The sequence below is a fragment of the Takifugu rubripes genome, chromosome 17 (genome assembly GCF_901000725.2).
Source record: "Takifugu rubripes chromosome 17, fTakRub1.2, whole genome shotgun sequence".
Taxonomy (NCBI): Eukaryota; Metazoa; Chordata; class Actinopteri; order Tetraodontiformes; family Tetraodontidae; genus Takifugu; species Takifugu rubripes.
Window position 1 is genome coordinate 13,007,835 of NC_042301.1, and position 17,595 is coordinate 13,025,429.

General features: G+C 46.1%; 1 protein-coding gene across 1 annotated transcript in view; it reads left to right on the forward strand.

Annotated features, from left to right (window-relative positions):
- nr3c2 (nuclear receptor subfamily 3, group C, member 2) overlaps positions 1-17,595 on the forward strand; it is a 48,526-nt gene that overhangs the window by 16,327 nt on the left and 14,604 nt on the right. Inside the window, exon 3 of the mRNA XM_011612957.2 lies at positions 12,642-12,769. Within this exon, the coding sequence (XP_011611259.1) occupies positions 12,642-12,769 (128 nt within the window). The remainder of the gene's footprint in view (positions 1-12,641; positions 12,770-17,595) is intronic.

The following is a 17,595-nucleotide window of genomic DNA, read 5'->3' on the forward strand; positions in this document are numbered from 1 at the left end:
GAATTCAGAAGTCCTGATTGATTGTGTACTGAACCGATATTCCGTCTGCGGGTTCATGATGTGCCTTAGAGCCGATTTACTGTGCACCGGAAAGGTTTTTTTTTGTTTTGTTTTCGAGGGGGGGTTTGCAGAAAAATACAAAAACAGATAGAAAATCTTAACAATCCTGTTCTTGCTGAAATTGAATACATTCAAGTACTGTATGTCGTTCGATAATATTCAGTTATTCCCTATTTTACACTAATGCATTTGAGTTGTCCGTGTTCAATCTATTCAATTTGGCCTAACAGCATCACAAATAAATAGTAAGAAGAAAATCAGGCACACAGGTGGCCGCCTAAAAGCAAAAGCATCCAGCCTTTCCAATCTGAATATTTCCTCCTTTTCAAGGTTGAGTCACAGAGTTTGGCAAAGAGCGTTTGCTCATGCAATTATTAACTACACGAATCTAATAAACCCAGTTGAACTGTTTGGTTAGTTAGGTGACCTTTTAATTACTTTCCAATTATCTTTTACAGCATCCTTTTTTATTCTCCGTACAGTTTGAATTGCCTGCCAGTGAAGATAATGTTATTTGGCCGGTTTATATGAGTACCTGGCTGTAAAAAGGAATGGCTGGAGATTACAACTGTCCATCTGGACATTAATACACAAAAGAAAGCCAAAACTGCTTGACTGGCTGCAGACAGGCTGTGCTGGGCTCAGTTTAGGACTTGCAACATAGTCTATTGATCCAAATTCAGCAGACTAAGTACTACACGAAGCGTCTTTTCCTTTAATGTCTCATCCGCAATTATTGGTTTCTCGCTGCCAATCATTTTGGATCATCTCACCAGTCTCGTTCCGTTTGCTGCTTGAGCTTCGATGGCTTTTGACCGCCCGTATTGATGCGAGCGGCCCCCATTGATCTTCATCTCTTGTGTTTGTTTGCCAATTTCTCGGCGTTCCAAATTGCCGCTGCTCACTTGGAGACCCTGATACACGTAACGAGACACTTTGAACAATGCAAAAAGAATGAAGGGAGAGAAGAAACAAGTGAAAACTGACTCTGTGATGTAAGCTATGTGGGAGAGAGAAAGAGTTGGGGAGGGAGAAGGAGAGAGTGAACAGATGAAGGAGAAAGAAACCACTAAGGGGACGCTGCGGCTGCCCGTGTGTGTGAGAGTGTGTGTGTGTGTGTGTGTTCATGTGAGACGAATCAGAGGGAAGAACAGAGGAGGAAGTTGCAGGCAAAGGCAGAGTTACCTTTATAAAAGCACTGACCTTGTGTTCTTCACATTAACCCTCCTCTCTAGGAAAATTTTTGATTATCATCCACACTCTGCTGTTCTTATCTGCCACAATTGATTTTGGTGCGCCAGAAATGGCGAAGCTGAATCTCTTGTTACTCAGAAGGAAAAACCATGCAAATGCTGCACAGACCTGAGATGATGTGACTCCCGTGGGTGCTGGACCTTTGGAATGGCTTCATAGAGCAGAGAGCGATGGTTGAACTCTTTCTTCCTCTTTTCTGTGGACCAGATTCCAAATGTAGAGAAGAATAGAGGAATAAAGACAGTTGGGGCCTTGTTAACAAATAGCTGAGACAAGCTTCATGCTGGTCTCCAGCATGAAGCTTTATGGCTCCATGAGAACACTGCATGTTCTGCTACTGTTTCATCACTGATCATGCAGTTTGTGTGTTTGTTAGTGTGAGGAGCAGAAAAGTGTCCTGCAAAGTGAGGACATTTTGTCTGGGCCTCAAAAAGAATTAAAGTGTTCTATAAGGGTTAAGCCTTATTTTTATGGTAGATAAGATAAGGGTTAGGGTTAGGGACTGAGTTATGAGGGTTAGAATAAGGGCCTTGGGAATGTATTGTCTCTACAAAGATATACACTTGCAATATAATTGGAACTGTGTGTGTGTGTTTGTGTGTGTGTGAAAGGGGGGGGAAATGTGAAGGAGCAGAGACACTGCAGAGGGTGAAGGAGCTGCTGGAAAAGGACCTTTCTGCAGTCTGCAGAAGTCAAACCTTCAAAGCAAACTACAGTTGAAGAGAAAACTTGTGCGGCGCTACGACAGAAGACGCTCAGCTTTTCTCAAAAGGATGGATGGATGCTTGGCCAACATTTCAGTCATCAGTTATAAGTGCTTCCGTTTCGCACAGGCCCCGTGACAGTTGACGTGAAACCTGTGCCGTTGCCAAAAAACATCCACGTTTGAGAGCTAAATCTCACGGAAGAGTTGAAATATTGCACAGAAATCCCATTCGATGCAAGTACGGATTTCCAGTGGAATTCTGACGTCTGTCCCGGTTGTGTCAGATCTGTCGAGAGAAGCTGGCATTCCTCCTGAAGTTACAGTAACCAGAGTTTGTATGCATTGGCCAGGGCTCCTGGTGAATAGGGCTGGCCTCAGTGTAACGTGGCTGTTATGACAGGCCCTCTCCTGTTAAGCCTCTGTGGACAGATGGACCCTGGGGGCAGAGTACATAAAGAGGAGTCAGTGGCGCAACTGAGGGGCTGTCAACATGCAACACGCAATGTGGTGTCAAAAATCTGGACGTGGCTCGACAATGAACGCGCACACTTGATGTGGGATTGACGGTCATTTTCCACACTTTTGTCTGTCTTTGTACGGCTCAGGAAGAAAAAAATGATGCTCTATTTCCTCTTAAAAAGCGACTCATTAGCGCTGGCTGGTTTCGCAACATGAAGCAGAACAGTGAAAGGATAAAATGTAGCGCTACAAGCTGCTTTTCTGCCGCACAAAAGCCAGTGTTTCAATAGGGAATCCTTTGTTCAGCGTGCAACTCCCTGTGGCCTTCTGCTCAGTTTGTCACTTGAGACTAAACTTCTGCTCACAGAAAAATGAATCAGAAATAGTTTTCAAAATAGATCAACGTTAATCCCCTTTAAAAGACACAACTGTCTTCATAAAACAGGCTAAAATACTTACATTAAAAACAGGCCGTCCCCCCTTACACGCGCTAATTTCATTTCTGATCCGCATTTCTCATGATTTCCTGCCTCTTCGGGGGTTTCTAAAACCGAGATGTGCAGGATTGTGCGAGAGACGTCGAGGAGCAGCAGCTGCTGCAGAGAGACCAGAGGACTTTAGAGGCAAAACTCTGAATCAACACTATTTTCCTCACATGGAGGATATTCTGAGACTCTGGAGTATTCAGGTGTGTGAATGCTTTATTTGAAAAGGACAGCGCCGGAGCTTTATGCCTCTAAGAACCCAAAGTGCAGCGTTCACTGGCATTTGACAGCGTTTGTCCTCAGGTGACATAAAGGTGCACGATGAGAAGGAATAAAACTAAATTCTCTCAAATTTCAATATTCTTAAATTCTATTGAAAATAAAAATAAGTGCCCTCCTTTTTTATGGGAGTTTATTGACGCTGCCCCCTGCTCTGTCCAAACCACCGACTTTAACGCCCTCGAGAAGCGCCGGTCCATCGAGCCAATGTGCTGTTGGACAGACAATGGATGTAAAATGATGAAAAAGAAAAAGAAAACTGAGAAAATGCATCAGAATCAGAATTGGAAAAGCTGGATTGCAATTTTTATTTGGCTCCGCACTCTTGAAATTGAAAAACCTCGTGATGAACAGGGCACAAACTCCGGTGTGTTATTTAAGTCACAGTTCTTTCTCCTGTGGCACAATAGAACTGAGTAAAAAAATAACTATGAGAAATAAAATCCAATTTGAATATTCCCTGTCGTCCTCGCTCTGATTCATTTATTATGGGCGAGCCCTGCGCTGTGTCACCCTGACTGACATCCCTGGAATTGGCCGGCCCGGACCACGGTGACATGGACTGAAAGGGCAGTCACATGCACCACTGCAAATCTTTCACCTTATTAAATATACATCAGTAGTCGGCCATATGTGAGGCAGCCCTCACCTGAGCCGAGGCTGCAGCAGCTGCCGTTACTCGGAACCCCTGGTTTTAAAAAGCAAATGGTGCTTCGGGCCACAGTGATGAGAGGAATTGGATTTCCTTCTCTTCCCGACTCACATTCGGGTTCTTTGCAATTCTGGGCATCGAGAGATGACCACGATAGGAATGCAGGAGAGCCCCTTCAGGATGCCTCAAAATACTCAGCTCTCTCTGCTCCTTTTGTAGTAAAGCAGTTCTCAGTGGTTCTTACGGGTTTTTTTAGGCAATTGGGTCACGTTTCAGACGTTGAAATATGCCGCTCCCCATTCCAGCTCAAATGCGTTCCCCAAATACTTCGCTGTGTGCCTCGGAGTTTTTGTTTTGTTAAAGGAGAACATAATTGTGCTGTGTCCCTCAGCAGGTGTTGCATTGTTCATCCAGTGGCCATCTGGGTCTATAATCCTTTGGAGGTGAACACTCTGAATTCGAAAAAGGTCATTGCACTGACACATTCGACCCAACGCGTCCATGTGTGTGTGTGTGTGTACGCTCCCTCCAACCTCCTGTTTTCCTTTTGCATTTGCACCTTTGTACTTTGGGGATCAGAATCATCATTTTAGCCGTTTAAGGATTTTAATGACCATATGTGTCCGCTGCACGATGACGCTCAACCCAGTGGAAAAACTGTAAAACTCGTAGCAACAAGTCCACGTGCGTCAACAGGTTGTGCAGCAATCCACGGGTGCAGTTGGGTTATGATATGATCAAAACGCCACCGCTCGCTCTCCACGAGAGGCGCTTGTTCAGGTGTTATTACGAAGTATACGAGCAAATGATCTGTTGTGTTTCATCTATTCATTTTAATCCTTTAAGTGATTGGCTCCCGAGCTGCTGTCAGGCGTGATTTGATCTTTTACTCATTACGTAGTCCTCTTGAACCTGACAGACGCTTTTGAGGAACTCTCGGAGAGTCTTTTAGAGCACGAAGGTGTTGAGCTAACAGATGTGACTCCCCCCCAAGCATTAGAATATGATATGTACAGTAGCAAAGTGTGGTCTGCCTGTGTGGAGCGGCCGCTGATGCTCCTGGACTCTCTGCCTGCTCTCCTTCCATGTTTATCCCAGCAGAATTGTAAATGACTGGTGGGTGTTGAGGATGATCGCATGTGACAGCTATTGCGTAGGGTTGTTGGCAACATGTGTCAGCGCCAGTGTACATTAACCTACATCCGGAGTGAGGCCTGTTTGAATCACATGGGAGAGGAAAAGGTCGCTTTTTGAATAAGATCTTCTGTGGCGCCTTTTAATTTCCAGACCCTTTTTTTTTTTTAAAAGCCCTTATTAAGTATGTATGTGGTGCCACTGACATTAAGAACATGGAAAGTTGTGTGAGCGTGGCTAAATAGTAGGGGCCAGAGGTAAATAGTATGCAGCATAGAGGTGGCTGAGGACAGAGTTGATCCCTTAAAGATAATCTCTCTCTCTAGGGATTTGTTTTTCTCATTTGTCCCAGAGCTTCTAAGCTGCACTGCGAGGTCACCTGCTGCACGGGCTGCGGGGCTGCGACCTGGCTACAGACACCTCTGTAAGAGGCCTCATATTGACAATGGTGCCAGGGAAAGAGGAGCGGATGGTGCAAAGATTTGCAATCCGAACGCCAGGGGAGGTCAGGTCCAGAGTTCAGCTGTGCCACTGGCATCAAAGGATCCGGGTCCAGACCAAAACCAGCTTTATCTGTGGAGCTTACAAGGGGTCCACTTGTGTTTTTGTTCGTGGCAGTGAGCTTGAGCGGGCTGGTTTTCGAACCGTGCTTTAACAAAAGTGCTGAAAACAGACATCTTTATGTATATTTAGTTAGATTGAAGCCCCCGGCATGCTTGTTTTAGTTGTGATCATGAAGGTTTATGTTCAAAAGGGAATTATGGGTCAATTCACTGAGCAATTGTTTTGGGCCTTGAATGTGTTTTATTTCTTTAATTTTAGTATTTAAGTTCACATGCACACACCTACATCTACACACAGCTACACACCCAAGCGTAATCGGGATCTTAGCGGCCTCTGAAATCAGCCGAGCAGCTCGGGAGCACGTTATAAACGGAAACTTTGGTGGCCGATCAGTGTGAGGACCACATGAGGACACAAACTTCTGCCAGGCAGCATAGACTCTTTTGTCGCAGTCGATCAGAGGAGCGGTGCGGGATTTCGGGAGATTTGTTGGGGCCAAAAACCGAGCCGCGGATGAATAGCAGGATTGTTTTCACGCGGATGACTTTTTAACAGTCGGGGCGAGATTTGTGCTTTTCTGTCTTGAAATATGTTGACGTTACACGGTCGTTCTACAGCTGCTTAATACCTCGTCCACTTCTGCTGTGCAGTGTTTCTAAAGCTTTGTTGAAATTCAGGTTTCTGGTTCCCCTGAGATGATTTGGTAGAGCCCTGGCTTTGTGTGCAAATGAACTTGAGCACCGCACACGGACAAAAATAACTCGAGGGTGTTTTGACCCCATAAACTATAAAGGAACTGTTTATACACTAGCACAGTTTTAATATAGCTGGACTATGTTTTATTGGGTATGTGTTTGCGCTACAGCAGGCAGACAGTGGTACACATAATATACAGTTTAAGTACGTCCTGCAAGACAGACAGTGGGCCGGTCTCAATTCCTCCATCAGCCCCGGGCTTCTGTTTTGTGTTTAACTGCAGAGGGTGGGAAGTCTGTTTCTGCACGGTTCGACAAACAGTCTGTTCAGATGCTGCAGATACACATCGCAAAGTTCCCTTCAACTTACTAAACGGGCGACAAGCTTTCCAATTGAGATCCCGGGCCACAATTTGTGCACACACACTCATTTGTGTGTGCACTCTACTTGCACACACAACTAGCAAGACAGTAGAGTTGCCTGTCCTAATTCATTTTGCAAATCAGCCCCCCCCCCTCCTTTTAATTGTGAGAAAAGGTCAAGGATGCGTGAGTTTGCCTTTGAAAAGCACGGTGAGGATGAACCCTCCCGCCACCCCTGCCAGCAGATTCTTGTGGAAACCAGTTCTAAATACCACAGGTGTTTAATGTCATTCATATTTGACAGTGGGGGCTCGATGTTAAAAGGGTCAAACAGGTTCGGGGAGTTAAAAGTAGGTGAGTTACACTCCTTAAGTCTCACCGCCTCGATGAGTCCTGGTGCAAAGGTGAAATTTGAACGGCTGTTTTTCCCTCTTTTCTAATGGAGGTGCGGTGCAGCTTCAGACTTGCAGAGTGTTGTAAGATCAGCCTGATACTGTAATCTGCTTCAAAATGTCGCCTTTATGAACCTGCCGCGTGTCCGTGCATGCGCGTGCACATTGTGGCAACATGTTTACGCTCAAAACAGTCGCTTTTCTTTCTTTTTTTTTTAAAGAAGAAAGACAGGCATGAAACGCTGCTGCGGGGAAGGTCACTCGAAGTTTGTAGGCATAAGCTTGGAGGGGAGACAACACAACAGCTTGGAATGCAAAGCACAGCCGGGATACCAGATTCCATCAGACAGCCAATTTGCCATCTTTGCTGTGAACTGCAGTTTCGATAGCGAAATTGCCAAACTTTTTCATATTGCAAGTCTTTCTCCTGAGCATCTTTGCTGGAAATGGAAAAAAAAAAAAAGTTTTTTGCAAAAAGGGAAAGAAAAAGGGAGAGCTGCCACTTTATTTATTTTAACACTGGTGTAACACAAGCACGAGAGAAACGAAATCTCACACTTCTGCACGCTTGGGTTCTCTGCCCAGCGCCTGGGTCACCTTCACAGGCAAAAATAAATCCCTGGTGGCTCTCCAACGCTACCTGCATGACCTCGTTCCCTTTGAGAGGCGATGAGTGGGTGTTAGCCTAATGTTTATACTGTCTGCTCATTATGTAAGCCATTTTGTCTTCTTTGTCTTCCTGTAGCGCTCTGTTGACTTGTTTAAACTAAGCCACCTTTACCTTTATACCATGCCAAGTTATGTGTTACATAAATAACCTCTCAATGGGTTTAGAAAGGTTGCCAGGGTGTGTATTATATAAACATTGTAGGCCAGACCGTAGAGAGGTACTGTACTATAGAAGGACTTTTTTTCAACCCAAGGAGTCAAGGATGCTTCTCTTTCATGAGAGGCCAGTTCAGGAAAGCAGCAATACTTGTCTGAACTAACCCTCAGATAACAGACTCTAGAAAGAGCCAGACAGCGTATCTGTCTCTCTCTCTCTCACATACACACACACACACGCACGCACACACACACACAGGCTCGGCTTTGCAGGGTTAAATGCCTGCACATAATCATAGATGCAGAGAAGAACATGCAGAAGTTTGTTATGGGCCTGCATGATGTTGTTTACTGACTCTGTCATGCTAATGTACTTAATAGGGCCAGTGAGTTCATTCAAGCCACGTGGATCCTTGTGTTGTCCCACATACCACCCTGTCATGTCTGATTTTTTTTATAGATAGCGATGCTACCTCCACAAACTCAGCCTCACTGCAGCCACTGACCTTCCCCGCATCTCCAACTTCTTCCCAGCTCACTGTGCTGGCGGTGCTCGGGTTGCTCGTGACCCATTGTGGCCCCCTTTCCCGTCCCCGTTGCGATTATTATGTGCAATATCCATATCCCAGTGAATCTTTGGCCATCCTCGCTACTCTTAGCGTTCCATCCGCAGCTGAAAGAGGGTGGAGATATTTGAACCATTTGGAGAATGCTCCCAGTGTGACATCCAAATTACTTGTAAAACAGCATGAAGCCAAATTGATCCCGAACATCTGTCCCATGGTTTCCTCCTCACACAATTTAATCGGCAAAGTGGAACCACTTCGACCTCCTGTATTTGTCTTCTTTTGACAGGTTATTAGCTTTACAACAAGGAAGGGGGCAAGAGATCTGAATTTCTGGAGGAACCAACTCTGTGCTCTCCCACTCATCTGTATCCTCACTGGAAATAAGCAGCAGTTGTTAGTTTTTTGTGTTAAGATGAAAGGATGAAAACAATGAATCCACTGCCCCCGGGGTTTCTGTAGGAAAAGGGGAAAAAACCAACAACTGGAGCAAAGAATGAGACCTTTGATCCCAGCAGTCAGCGCCATTCAGTTAGTGGAGACTGCACCAGAAATAGAAAAGACAGGGGTCAACATTAAAGTCCCATTCCCAGCGTGCACACACGACATCAGCAGGGCTATTTATCATTGTGCTTTTTGGTGGGTCACACAGCATGCTGCAGAGTTTTCAGCCCTGAAAAATCAGAGTCGGGCCATGTTTTTACTCGTTATGACGCAACGAGTTGGTCAACATCAGCAGTCGGGGTCTCTGTGTCATCTCTAAATCCCACCGGTGCCTCAGGAACCAGTTGGGCGACTTGTAGGCAGGAATCTCAACACAGTTGAAGGTAGAAGCCAAAGTGAAACTTAATATTCCAAAGCATCGGACTGCACAGTCATCAGTCAGAGACAGAGAGGCTACTTTGAAACTGCAGCCATCTCTTGACAAGGGTGGAAAAGCGCCATCTACAGGGAGACAGCAGAAATAGATCTAATGTTTAATGCATAGCATCTCGTCACCCTTAATATCTTCTGAAATATGTTACTGCAGACTGACTTCTTGTTTTCCTTCGGTCATGCAGGGTGACTGGAGCATCTGTGCACAGGTATTAGCCATTCAAACTTCCAGCCTGGACAGAATGTTGGTCACAGGGACACGTCATTATTTTAGTCTGGCACACAAATTGCAACCTCAGAATATTTTAAGCCATTGAAATGACAAGCCAAACAAAAGGGAAATTCATTTGGTGTGTCCCTGTAGACTTGCGGTCACAGGCACACACCATTAAAGTGCCACGTCCCAGTTTTGATTCTTTTTGTATTGGATGCCCCTATTTTTTTTTTTTCACATCCTCTTCAGTTATAGAGACACGTTTCTATTACTTTTCAATACCACCCTTTCATGCAGGCAAACAGTAGGCTAAAATAAGCCCAATTTGGGGCTGTCTGATAGCCTGTGTTTAGTTTTGGGCTACTGGCAGGCAACGGTGCACAGTCACTGCAGCCCGATCTGTCTGCTCTGGTTTCATAAGCAGAGAGAGTGAATGACCTATATACTTCTCTGAGGGAGGGGAAGTCACCTTGTTGCTGGACCGGCTGGCAGGCGAGCTGGCACACAGAAGCGAGGTTTTAATATGCAGCCTGATTAAAGGCCTACCACTACGCTCATATTTTTATGTTCTTCCAGGGCTGCGAGGATTTCTAATGCGAAAAGGCCAATGTATGGGGGAATATTCGCCGGTTTAATATGCCAAAAAACATGCCTCTGTGGGGATTTGTGCGTGCACACACTCAAGCTCACATTAGCTGAGACCACGGGGGCCCGGTGCCAGAATGATCCAGTCAGACAAACACCTCACCAGAGACTCCTCGAAGCGTCCCAACAAATTGAATGTGTGTGTAGATGGACAAGAGGGAATTAGATCAGCGGCGCTGATTGTATCTGAGTGTGCTGCCGCTGTACCCCTTTCCAGTTAGTCCCCTGGAGGAAATGAGCGTGCATGAGAGAGGGAGAGCGAGGCAGAGGCAGAGAGAGGGAGAGAGAGCAGGAGAGAGCTTGGCAGCTGGTTTGATGAAGGATGTAAGGAGAATGTTAACCAGACAATCACCTTGCATGCTATTGATTGAAATGGGAGAGAGAAGCTGAGGCCACTTTTAATGTTTTGATACAAGGTGTTCTGTCTCTGTACCCATCTACATGTTAGGTGCTTTGTGCGTCCAGTGGGTGTGAGTATGATTATGCAAGAAATGTTTTGTCAAAAATGATACTTTTTTAGTGAGCCTCTGTGTGTTTGTGCCCCGCGCAGCAGCATCCGTGTGCTGCGTGTCCTAATAGTATCCTTTATCATTATGTTATTACACGTTGTGCCTGATTGGAATGTCCCCAGGCAGTAATCGGCACTGTTGCCTCACAGGAAGGAGGTTCTGGGTTCAATGCCCTGGGGGCCGGGGGGGTTCTGGGGGCCAGGGAGTTTGCATGTTCTCCCCGTGTCTGTGATGTTTTCTATGGGTGCTCCTACAGTAGACATGCATCATGTGGGAGGTGAAGTGGCACATTTCAGCTGACCTTAGGTGTGAGTGACAGGATGATGGATGGATGGATGGATGATGGATGGATGGATGGATGATGGATGGATGATGGATGGATGGATGGATGATGGATGGATGGATGGATGGATGATGGATGGATGGATGATGGATGGATGGATGGATGATGGATGGGTGGGTGGATGGATGATGGATGGATGGATGATGGATGGATGGGTGGATGGATGATGGATGGATGGATGATGGATGGATGGATGATGGATAGATGGATGGATGATGGATGGATGGGTGGATGGATGATGGATGGATGGGTGGATGATGGATGGATGGGTGGATGGATGATGGATAGATGGATGGATGATGGATGGATGATGGATGGATGGATGATGGATGGATGGGTGGGTGGATTGATGGATGGATGATGGATGGATTGATGGATGATGGATGGATGATGGATGGATGATGGATGGATGATGGATGGATGATGGATGGATGATGGATGGTCCTCTGTGAATGAGGGAAAAGACTTGAAATATTAGTAGAGGTCACTGTAGAGGTCACTGCAGAGGTCACTGCAGAGGTCACTGTACTGTGTTTAATCACAGCATCCTTTTGTGTGTCTGTTGTAACCCCACCTTTATCACCAGGGTGGTCACATGACCCGTCTAGACCAGGCTGGAGATAAGTGGCCTTCTTCCACCCAAATTTCACAATCCATTAAATCCTCTGGTTATTCCATCTGTATTTATAATAAATGCAGTTATTAGTTAAAACTTTTGCTTCATAGAAGAAGTTCTTTTGATGTCTTTGGTATAATGAAGCTTATTTATGTAATTGACTGATTTATTAATGACATTTCTACAAACCTGGCTGAAATAACATGCACAGACATACAAATGATGCATCTTTATATGCTTATACCCCAACTATAGTCCTCAAAAGCCAAAATTTTATCATTTTAAAGCTGATATGAATTCAGCTATACCGTCGTTACAGGTTTTATCTCTCAGCCCAAGTTTTCTTTCACTCTTTACTTCTGTACAGGCTGTAATAAAGCGCTTGGATAATACCTCTGTGAGCCTGGACAGACCTCATCTATTGGCTGTGACACCTACTGCGTCTGATAACTGATGCCCCCATTTAGCACTACATCAGTAGGAACACGCTTTACATCCCTGCCTTTAATGGTCAGGAAATTGCAGAAATCAGTCAGCAGTGAAAGCAGCAAATGATGCCAGAGTAAACAATGCTTTGGATCAGGAAGAGCCGCAGCAGACCGCCATCAATCCTGCCGCCCGTTGGTTGGCTCAGAGTAAATAACAAAAACCTGTCACAGTCTTCTCACTTCCTGTTCTATTGACCTGGAGACATTTGCACAATCTACACTGCAAGTTTATGCTCTTATTTTCGTCCGCCCTTCTTTAATTTGACAACCTGCTCCGGGTCTTTATTGAGATCAACTCCTTGATTGTGTCATTGTTGTCTTTGTCGGCCATAAATCAGTCCACTTTAAAACCTTTGCTTTGCTGTCTTGGCGGACATCTTTACGAGTGCCCACATGGTGCCGCCGCTGTTTTTGTACCTTGTAAAAGCCGAGAATGTTTCACAATGTGGACTACGGTCGGGAAAGACACTGAACTCTTCCCCTGATTTCAATTTTTGCGTTTGTGTCTCTTTTCAGCTCGCCGCTGAGACAGCCGACCTCCACGGCCAAAGTGTGCCTGGTCTGTGGAGACGAAGCATCGGGGTGCCATTACGGCGTCGTGACGTGTGGAAGCTGCAAAGTCTTCTTCAAAAGAGCTGTGGAAGGTACGGCGTGGGCTCGGGCCACAGAACGCGACACATAAACGCAGCTACTATTGGAAATAAACACGTCAGTACACACAAAGTGAAAAAAAAAACACAATCCAATTGACTGCGAAGTTCGTGAAAACGTTACGTCTTAAGAGCAGATTAAAAGGCCACTCATAAGTAAATTTTCTTTGAAGCTATATTTAGCTTGGGTAAAATCAAAAGCTGCCATAATGCGCTTTTCATTTGGTGCCAGTTTCCTGAGGCATTGACCTAACTCATTAAGATGAGTGTTTGAAAACACACACCTCAAAGAAGCAGTTCAGGTCAGGAAAAAGGGAGCAGATGTGTGGGTGAGGCAGCCATCGGGCCCTTCAGGTGTTTACCTGACCAACCTCATGATGGGGGCGCCACATGGTTAAAGGGGCCGCGCTCTCTTTGAGCGCAATCATCCCTCAATGCGTTAATCTTTACACATTTTGTTGCAGAGATCTGAAGTTGTGTGTCTGAGGTCATCGAGCTTCAGGGGAGCGCTGACCTTTATGGGTTAAAGCCCTGTGGGCACTGGGTTGGGTTGGCGCTCTTAATTTGAAATATCTTTATGGGTCTCAAGCATTTATCACATCTTCTGAAAGGCTGGATGATACTGATATGAGTTAGCAAGACGTACTTTAAAGCATAAAGTACATATCACAGTCTGTTTTAGCCTATTTTTAGCAAGTGCCTGGCAGTTGCTATGGTAGCAAACAAAGTGGGTAATAAAATGACGACGTTAATGGTGTAGCTTTTTGCTAATGTGGCTAGCTATTTAGTCATGCTAAGGCTCTGCAGGCTGTATCACTGAGTCAGATTTAAGATCCTGGATGTGGTTACTGGGATATTTTAGTGAGGTGGTTTCCTGAAAGACTTGCATGCTTGCACTGAGATCTCACTTTTTAAATTATTACAGAATAGATTTACACCTTCAGCTCCAGAGTGTTAACGAGCTAAAAAGCCAGAGAATGCTAACCTATAACACGGAGGGATGTGATGGGGGCCGAGGGCACCCATGTGATGCGCCAATGAGCCGGTATCTCACTTGACCCCGCCATTATTCCTGCTGAGGTAGAAATAGAGGGCGGGGAAGGACGAGGAGGAGATTTTTAAAGAGCGACAGATGACAGTGAAATGGATCCATCCGATGGAGGAGGGGGGACCGAAGAAAAGCCAGACGGAGGTAAAGAGATGCGAGAGTTACGGAGGAGCGGCGAGGGAGCGAGGAAAGTGATGCGTCAGCAGTCAGCGCCCAATTTTTTTCTCCTCCGTCTCCAGGATTTCCTCCTCTTTCTCCTCCTCCTCCTCCCTCAAAGTTGACAAAAAAAACTTCGAGAGAGGAGAAGAGCGCGGGCATCTGTGGAAAGACAATAATCCAGCCTGTGCCTAATTCCTTTTGGCACTGTCAGTCTCGGGGGGCAACTTTTTTGATAAGCTGCAGCTCATTAGACCAGTAACGGCCCTTTACTCCACAGCTAGTTAACATTCTGAGGTCATTGACAAATTTGATGAGTTTGCCCTACTGTGGGCACTTTATTCACACGATGCATCTTTGTTTTCCGTCACCGGAATTACGTAAAGTTTGGGATTATTTGTGGCTCATTACTGTTCACTTACAGCACAAACTAGTTTAGCCAAATGTCTCAGGCTGAACATTCCCCAGATTCTCACATTCAGCAGACTTGCACAATGAAGGAGACTTTTTTTTTTTCACCCTCCTATAAAAGAAAAGTGAATTATGAGTGATTCTTTAGTAAAATTCAACAATAACTGAAGGACGTTTTGACATTTTAAAAAGAGGTGGATTGGAAATTTTTTCAGCATTTCCGAGTATATAAAAAGCCTGATGGTGGCTGTAATCCTCGTCCATACGCTTTCAGGGCCTGCAGAACAACTGAAGTTCGCAGCAGAATATAGAGGACTGGAAGTTTTGAGCATCAGGAATCTGTTCTAATTTTTCGTGCACGTACCCCGGTTGCATCGCTGCCGTTTATTGAGCTGTTGTGAGCGAACGTCCTTCCAGACTAGACAGTGGTGTTGAACATTTGAGGAGTCTTCAATAGAAATCCTGATCCTGCGCCGTGGGAAAGATGCCCTCTGACACCGAGCAGCACTTTGTAGAATTCATTATCAGCGCGAGTCAAATGTGGAAATAGCTGAGTGCAGTGTTATGTGTTTCTCTCCCCTACCCACTTTACTAAAGGCCAGCTTGTTGATTCGAGACAGCTGTTCTCAATAAACGGCTCCGTGTTGAGCGCGTTTGAAGAACTGAGTGCTAGCTTATTACTCGCATGTCATCAGTGGCTTGGCATGTCTGCTCTTTTTAATAATGCTTGGCCTTCTTCGCTCGCTTGCTGTTTTTGCCCTCCTCTTTCTGAACTCGCGGGCATGAATCAACCTTGTTATGGCCTCGTACTGTTCTGCAGCCCGACTGGGTTACCGCGGCGCTGGTGTCAATCCGAGAACCCTTTTTTCTTTGGTACCGCCTCTGAGAGAGAGAGGTCATCTGAGAACACGTCCCGCACCGCTTCCCCGTTGACTGACAACGTTGCGGTCCAATCAGAGCTTTGGCGGCTCCAGGCTGAGGGGACGGAGGAGTTTCTGGCCTCCTGCGCCAGTAAATGCTTTAGATTGTGCGCAGGGGGCTCATGTAACATGCTGGATCCACCAGCGCTGCGCTCTCACGTGTCTCACATTTGGGTTCCTGCGATCGGATATTTCATTTACACATCGCGAGCCCTGTTTGTTCACATAACGCTGCAAAACACTGTGTGATTTATTGGCGTGACTTTACACCAAGCGCAGGTGCTAACTTCCAGCGTGCACGTGCACTCGCTTCTATGTAAGCAGTAGGCGGTTCCAGGAGTGCTGCAGGTAGAAATGTAATCTGAAAAGCCTGCCGCGTGTGCATGACCCACATTGCTAATTGGCATTAAGGCAGGAGGGCCTGTGAAATTCGGCCTGGTTTCTTTTTCGGAGGTGTTTTTTCCTGCTCGTTTCAATCATCTTCCGCGACAGTTGATGGACGGCTTCACCGCTGCGATGCGTCATCGTCACACAGCATCGCGGTCACGTTAACGTCCTTTCAGCTCGCACATCCTGCATGTGCGCGGCGTTGTGGCGCTGCCCCCCGCCGACCTACAGGTCTGGTGACTCACTTGCGGAAATGAGAGGACCTGCTGCACAAGCTGCTCCTCCGGCCTTTGTTCTTTGGTATCAGGGCACAAAGATCCAGTTCGGTGGTCGGATTACACCCTTTGTGTTAAAGCGGTTAATCACCGTCCATTTGTGGTGCATTCACTAGTGATTGATACGTTAATGTGTGTTATCACGGGAGCGAGTTTCTCTGTTGTAACAGTAGAGCTGCAAAATTTTGGAAGCAAGTTTCCATTTTTGCTGCGGTCTGGTTTTTTTTTTCTTTCCCGACTCCATAAAAACTCTCCGCCGTTGGATGCTGAACACATTTAGATGCCATATTGAGCCCTGAACAATGGCTTAATGCATCAGCGTAGCAAACAGCAGATGGTTATTAGATATCTGTGAGAAGGAAATGCAGAGGAAAATTAAGATATATGGAAGAATATTATGGCACCAGAAACATTAGTAAACACCATAACAGCTTCTGTTCGGAGCAGAGAGGATTTACCACGACCGTTAGTAAATATTAATGACGCACCGATCATGAAATGACTTCAGGGGTTGCAGTTTGATTTTTTATTTTGTGGTGGGACGCCTCACTCCTGCAAACTTGAGGTTTCAGCCTGGTTTCTTTATGGTCTGAAGAGCAGCCGTACAGTCGCCGCGCCGGTGACGGGAACGCCGTCGGAGGGACCGGTCTGATGTAAGCGGAGTCTCCGTGAAGGAGCATTTCCCTTACTCATGAGTGCCCCCATGACTGACGTGTGCAGGAGTTGACAGACAACTCTGCTGTTCTGCGCCAGAATTTCATCATCGGTGGGGAGCAGACGCAGCTAGCTTCCATTGCACGCAGAATGCTGACAGAGCACAGGAAGAAATCTGGAATTTCATGATAATAGTTTGCTCAGATTTTTCTACAATAATGAGGCGGGCGTATAAAGAGTGAAAGTAACATTCCCCGTCTGCCCTGCTGATAAGCAGATGCAGATATTTGGAGGTAAACGTGCCGTGCTGGGCCGCGCCAGTGCGCGCACTAAATAAACAGCTTCATACACACCAGTGAGCTTGGACTTTGCCTGGCTTGTCTCGTCTATTTTTCTCACAGCCATCATTAACAAGATTCGCAGAAATGAGGGAAACAGTTGACAGTAAGGCTCCAGAGTTTTCAGAATCGCCATTTGGTCCAGCCTATCCAAGCGTAAGTGTGTGTGTGTGTGTGTGTGTGTGCTCGAGGGGGGGCAGGGAAAGGGGGATGGCTGCGTTGCATTTCCTGTGTCGCAGTTTACTGTTTTTTAGAGCAAGAAAAATGGGCTTATGTAAGAGTCATGTGATTTAGCCAGAAATAGTGGTGGGGCTACAGCTGCTGCCTCTCCTCCTGCAGCTCGGTTCCTTGGCTTTTGGCAGCAGCCAGGCAGACACACTGCGCACTACTCCCCGCTAGATCAGAACACAACTTCTGCTCAGTCCTACACACAAGCACACATTCGGTGCTGGAGAGCCAATGCACAGAATCTACACGTTCGAGGGAAACGGCGCCAGGGAAAGCACGAGCCGAGGCCGGAATCGTCAGTGAGAGCCGACTGTTGATGCGCACGCACGTGCCTGCGTGCGCACGTTGACATGTACGTGCAATTTCGACACCGAAATGATCCATGTTGGAGGTTATCAGGTCA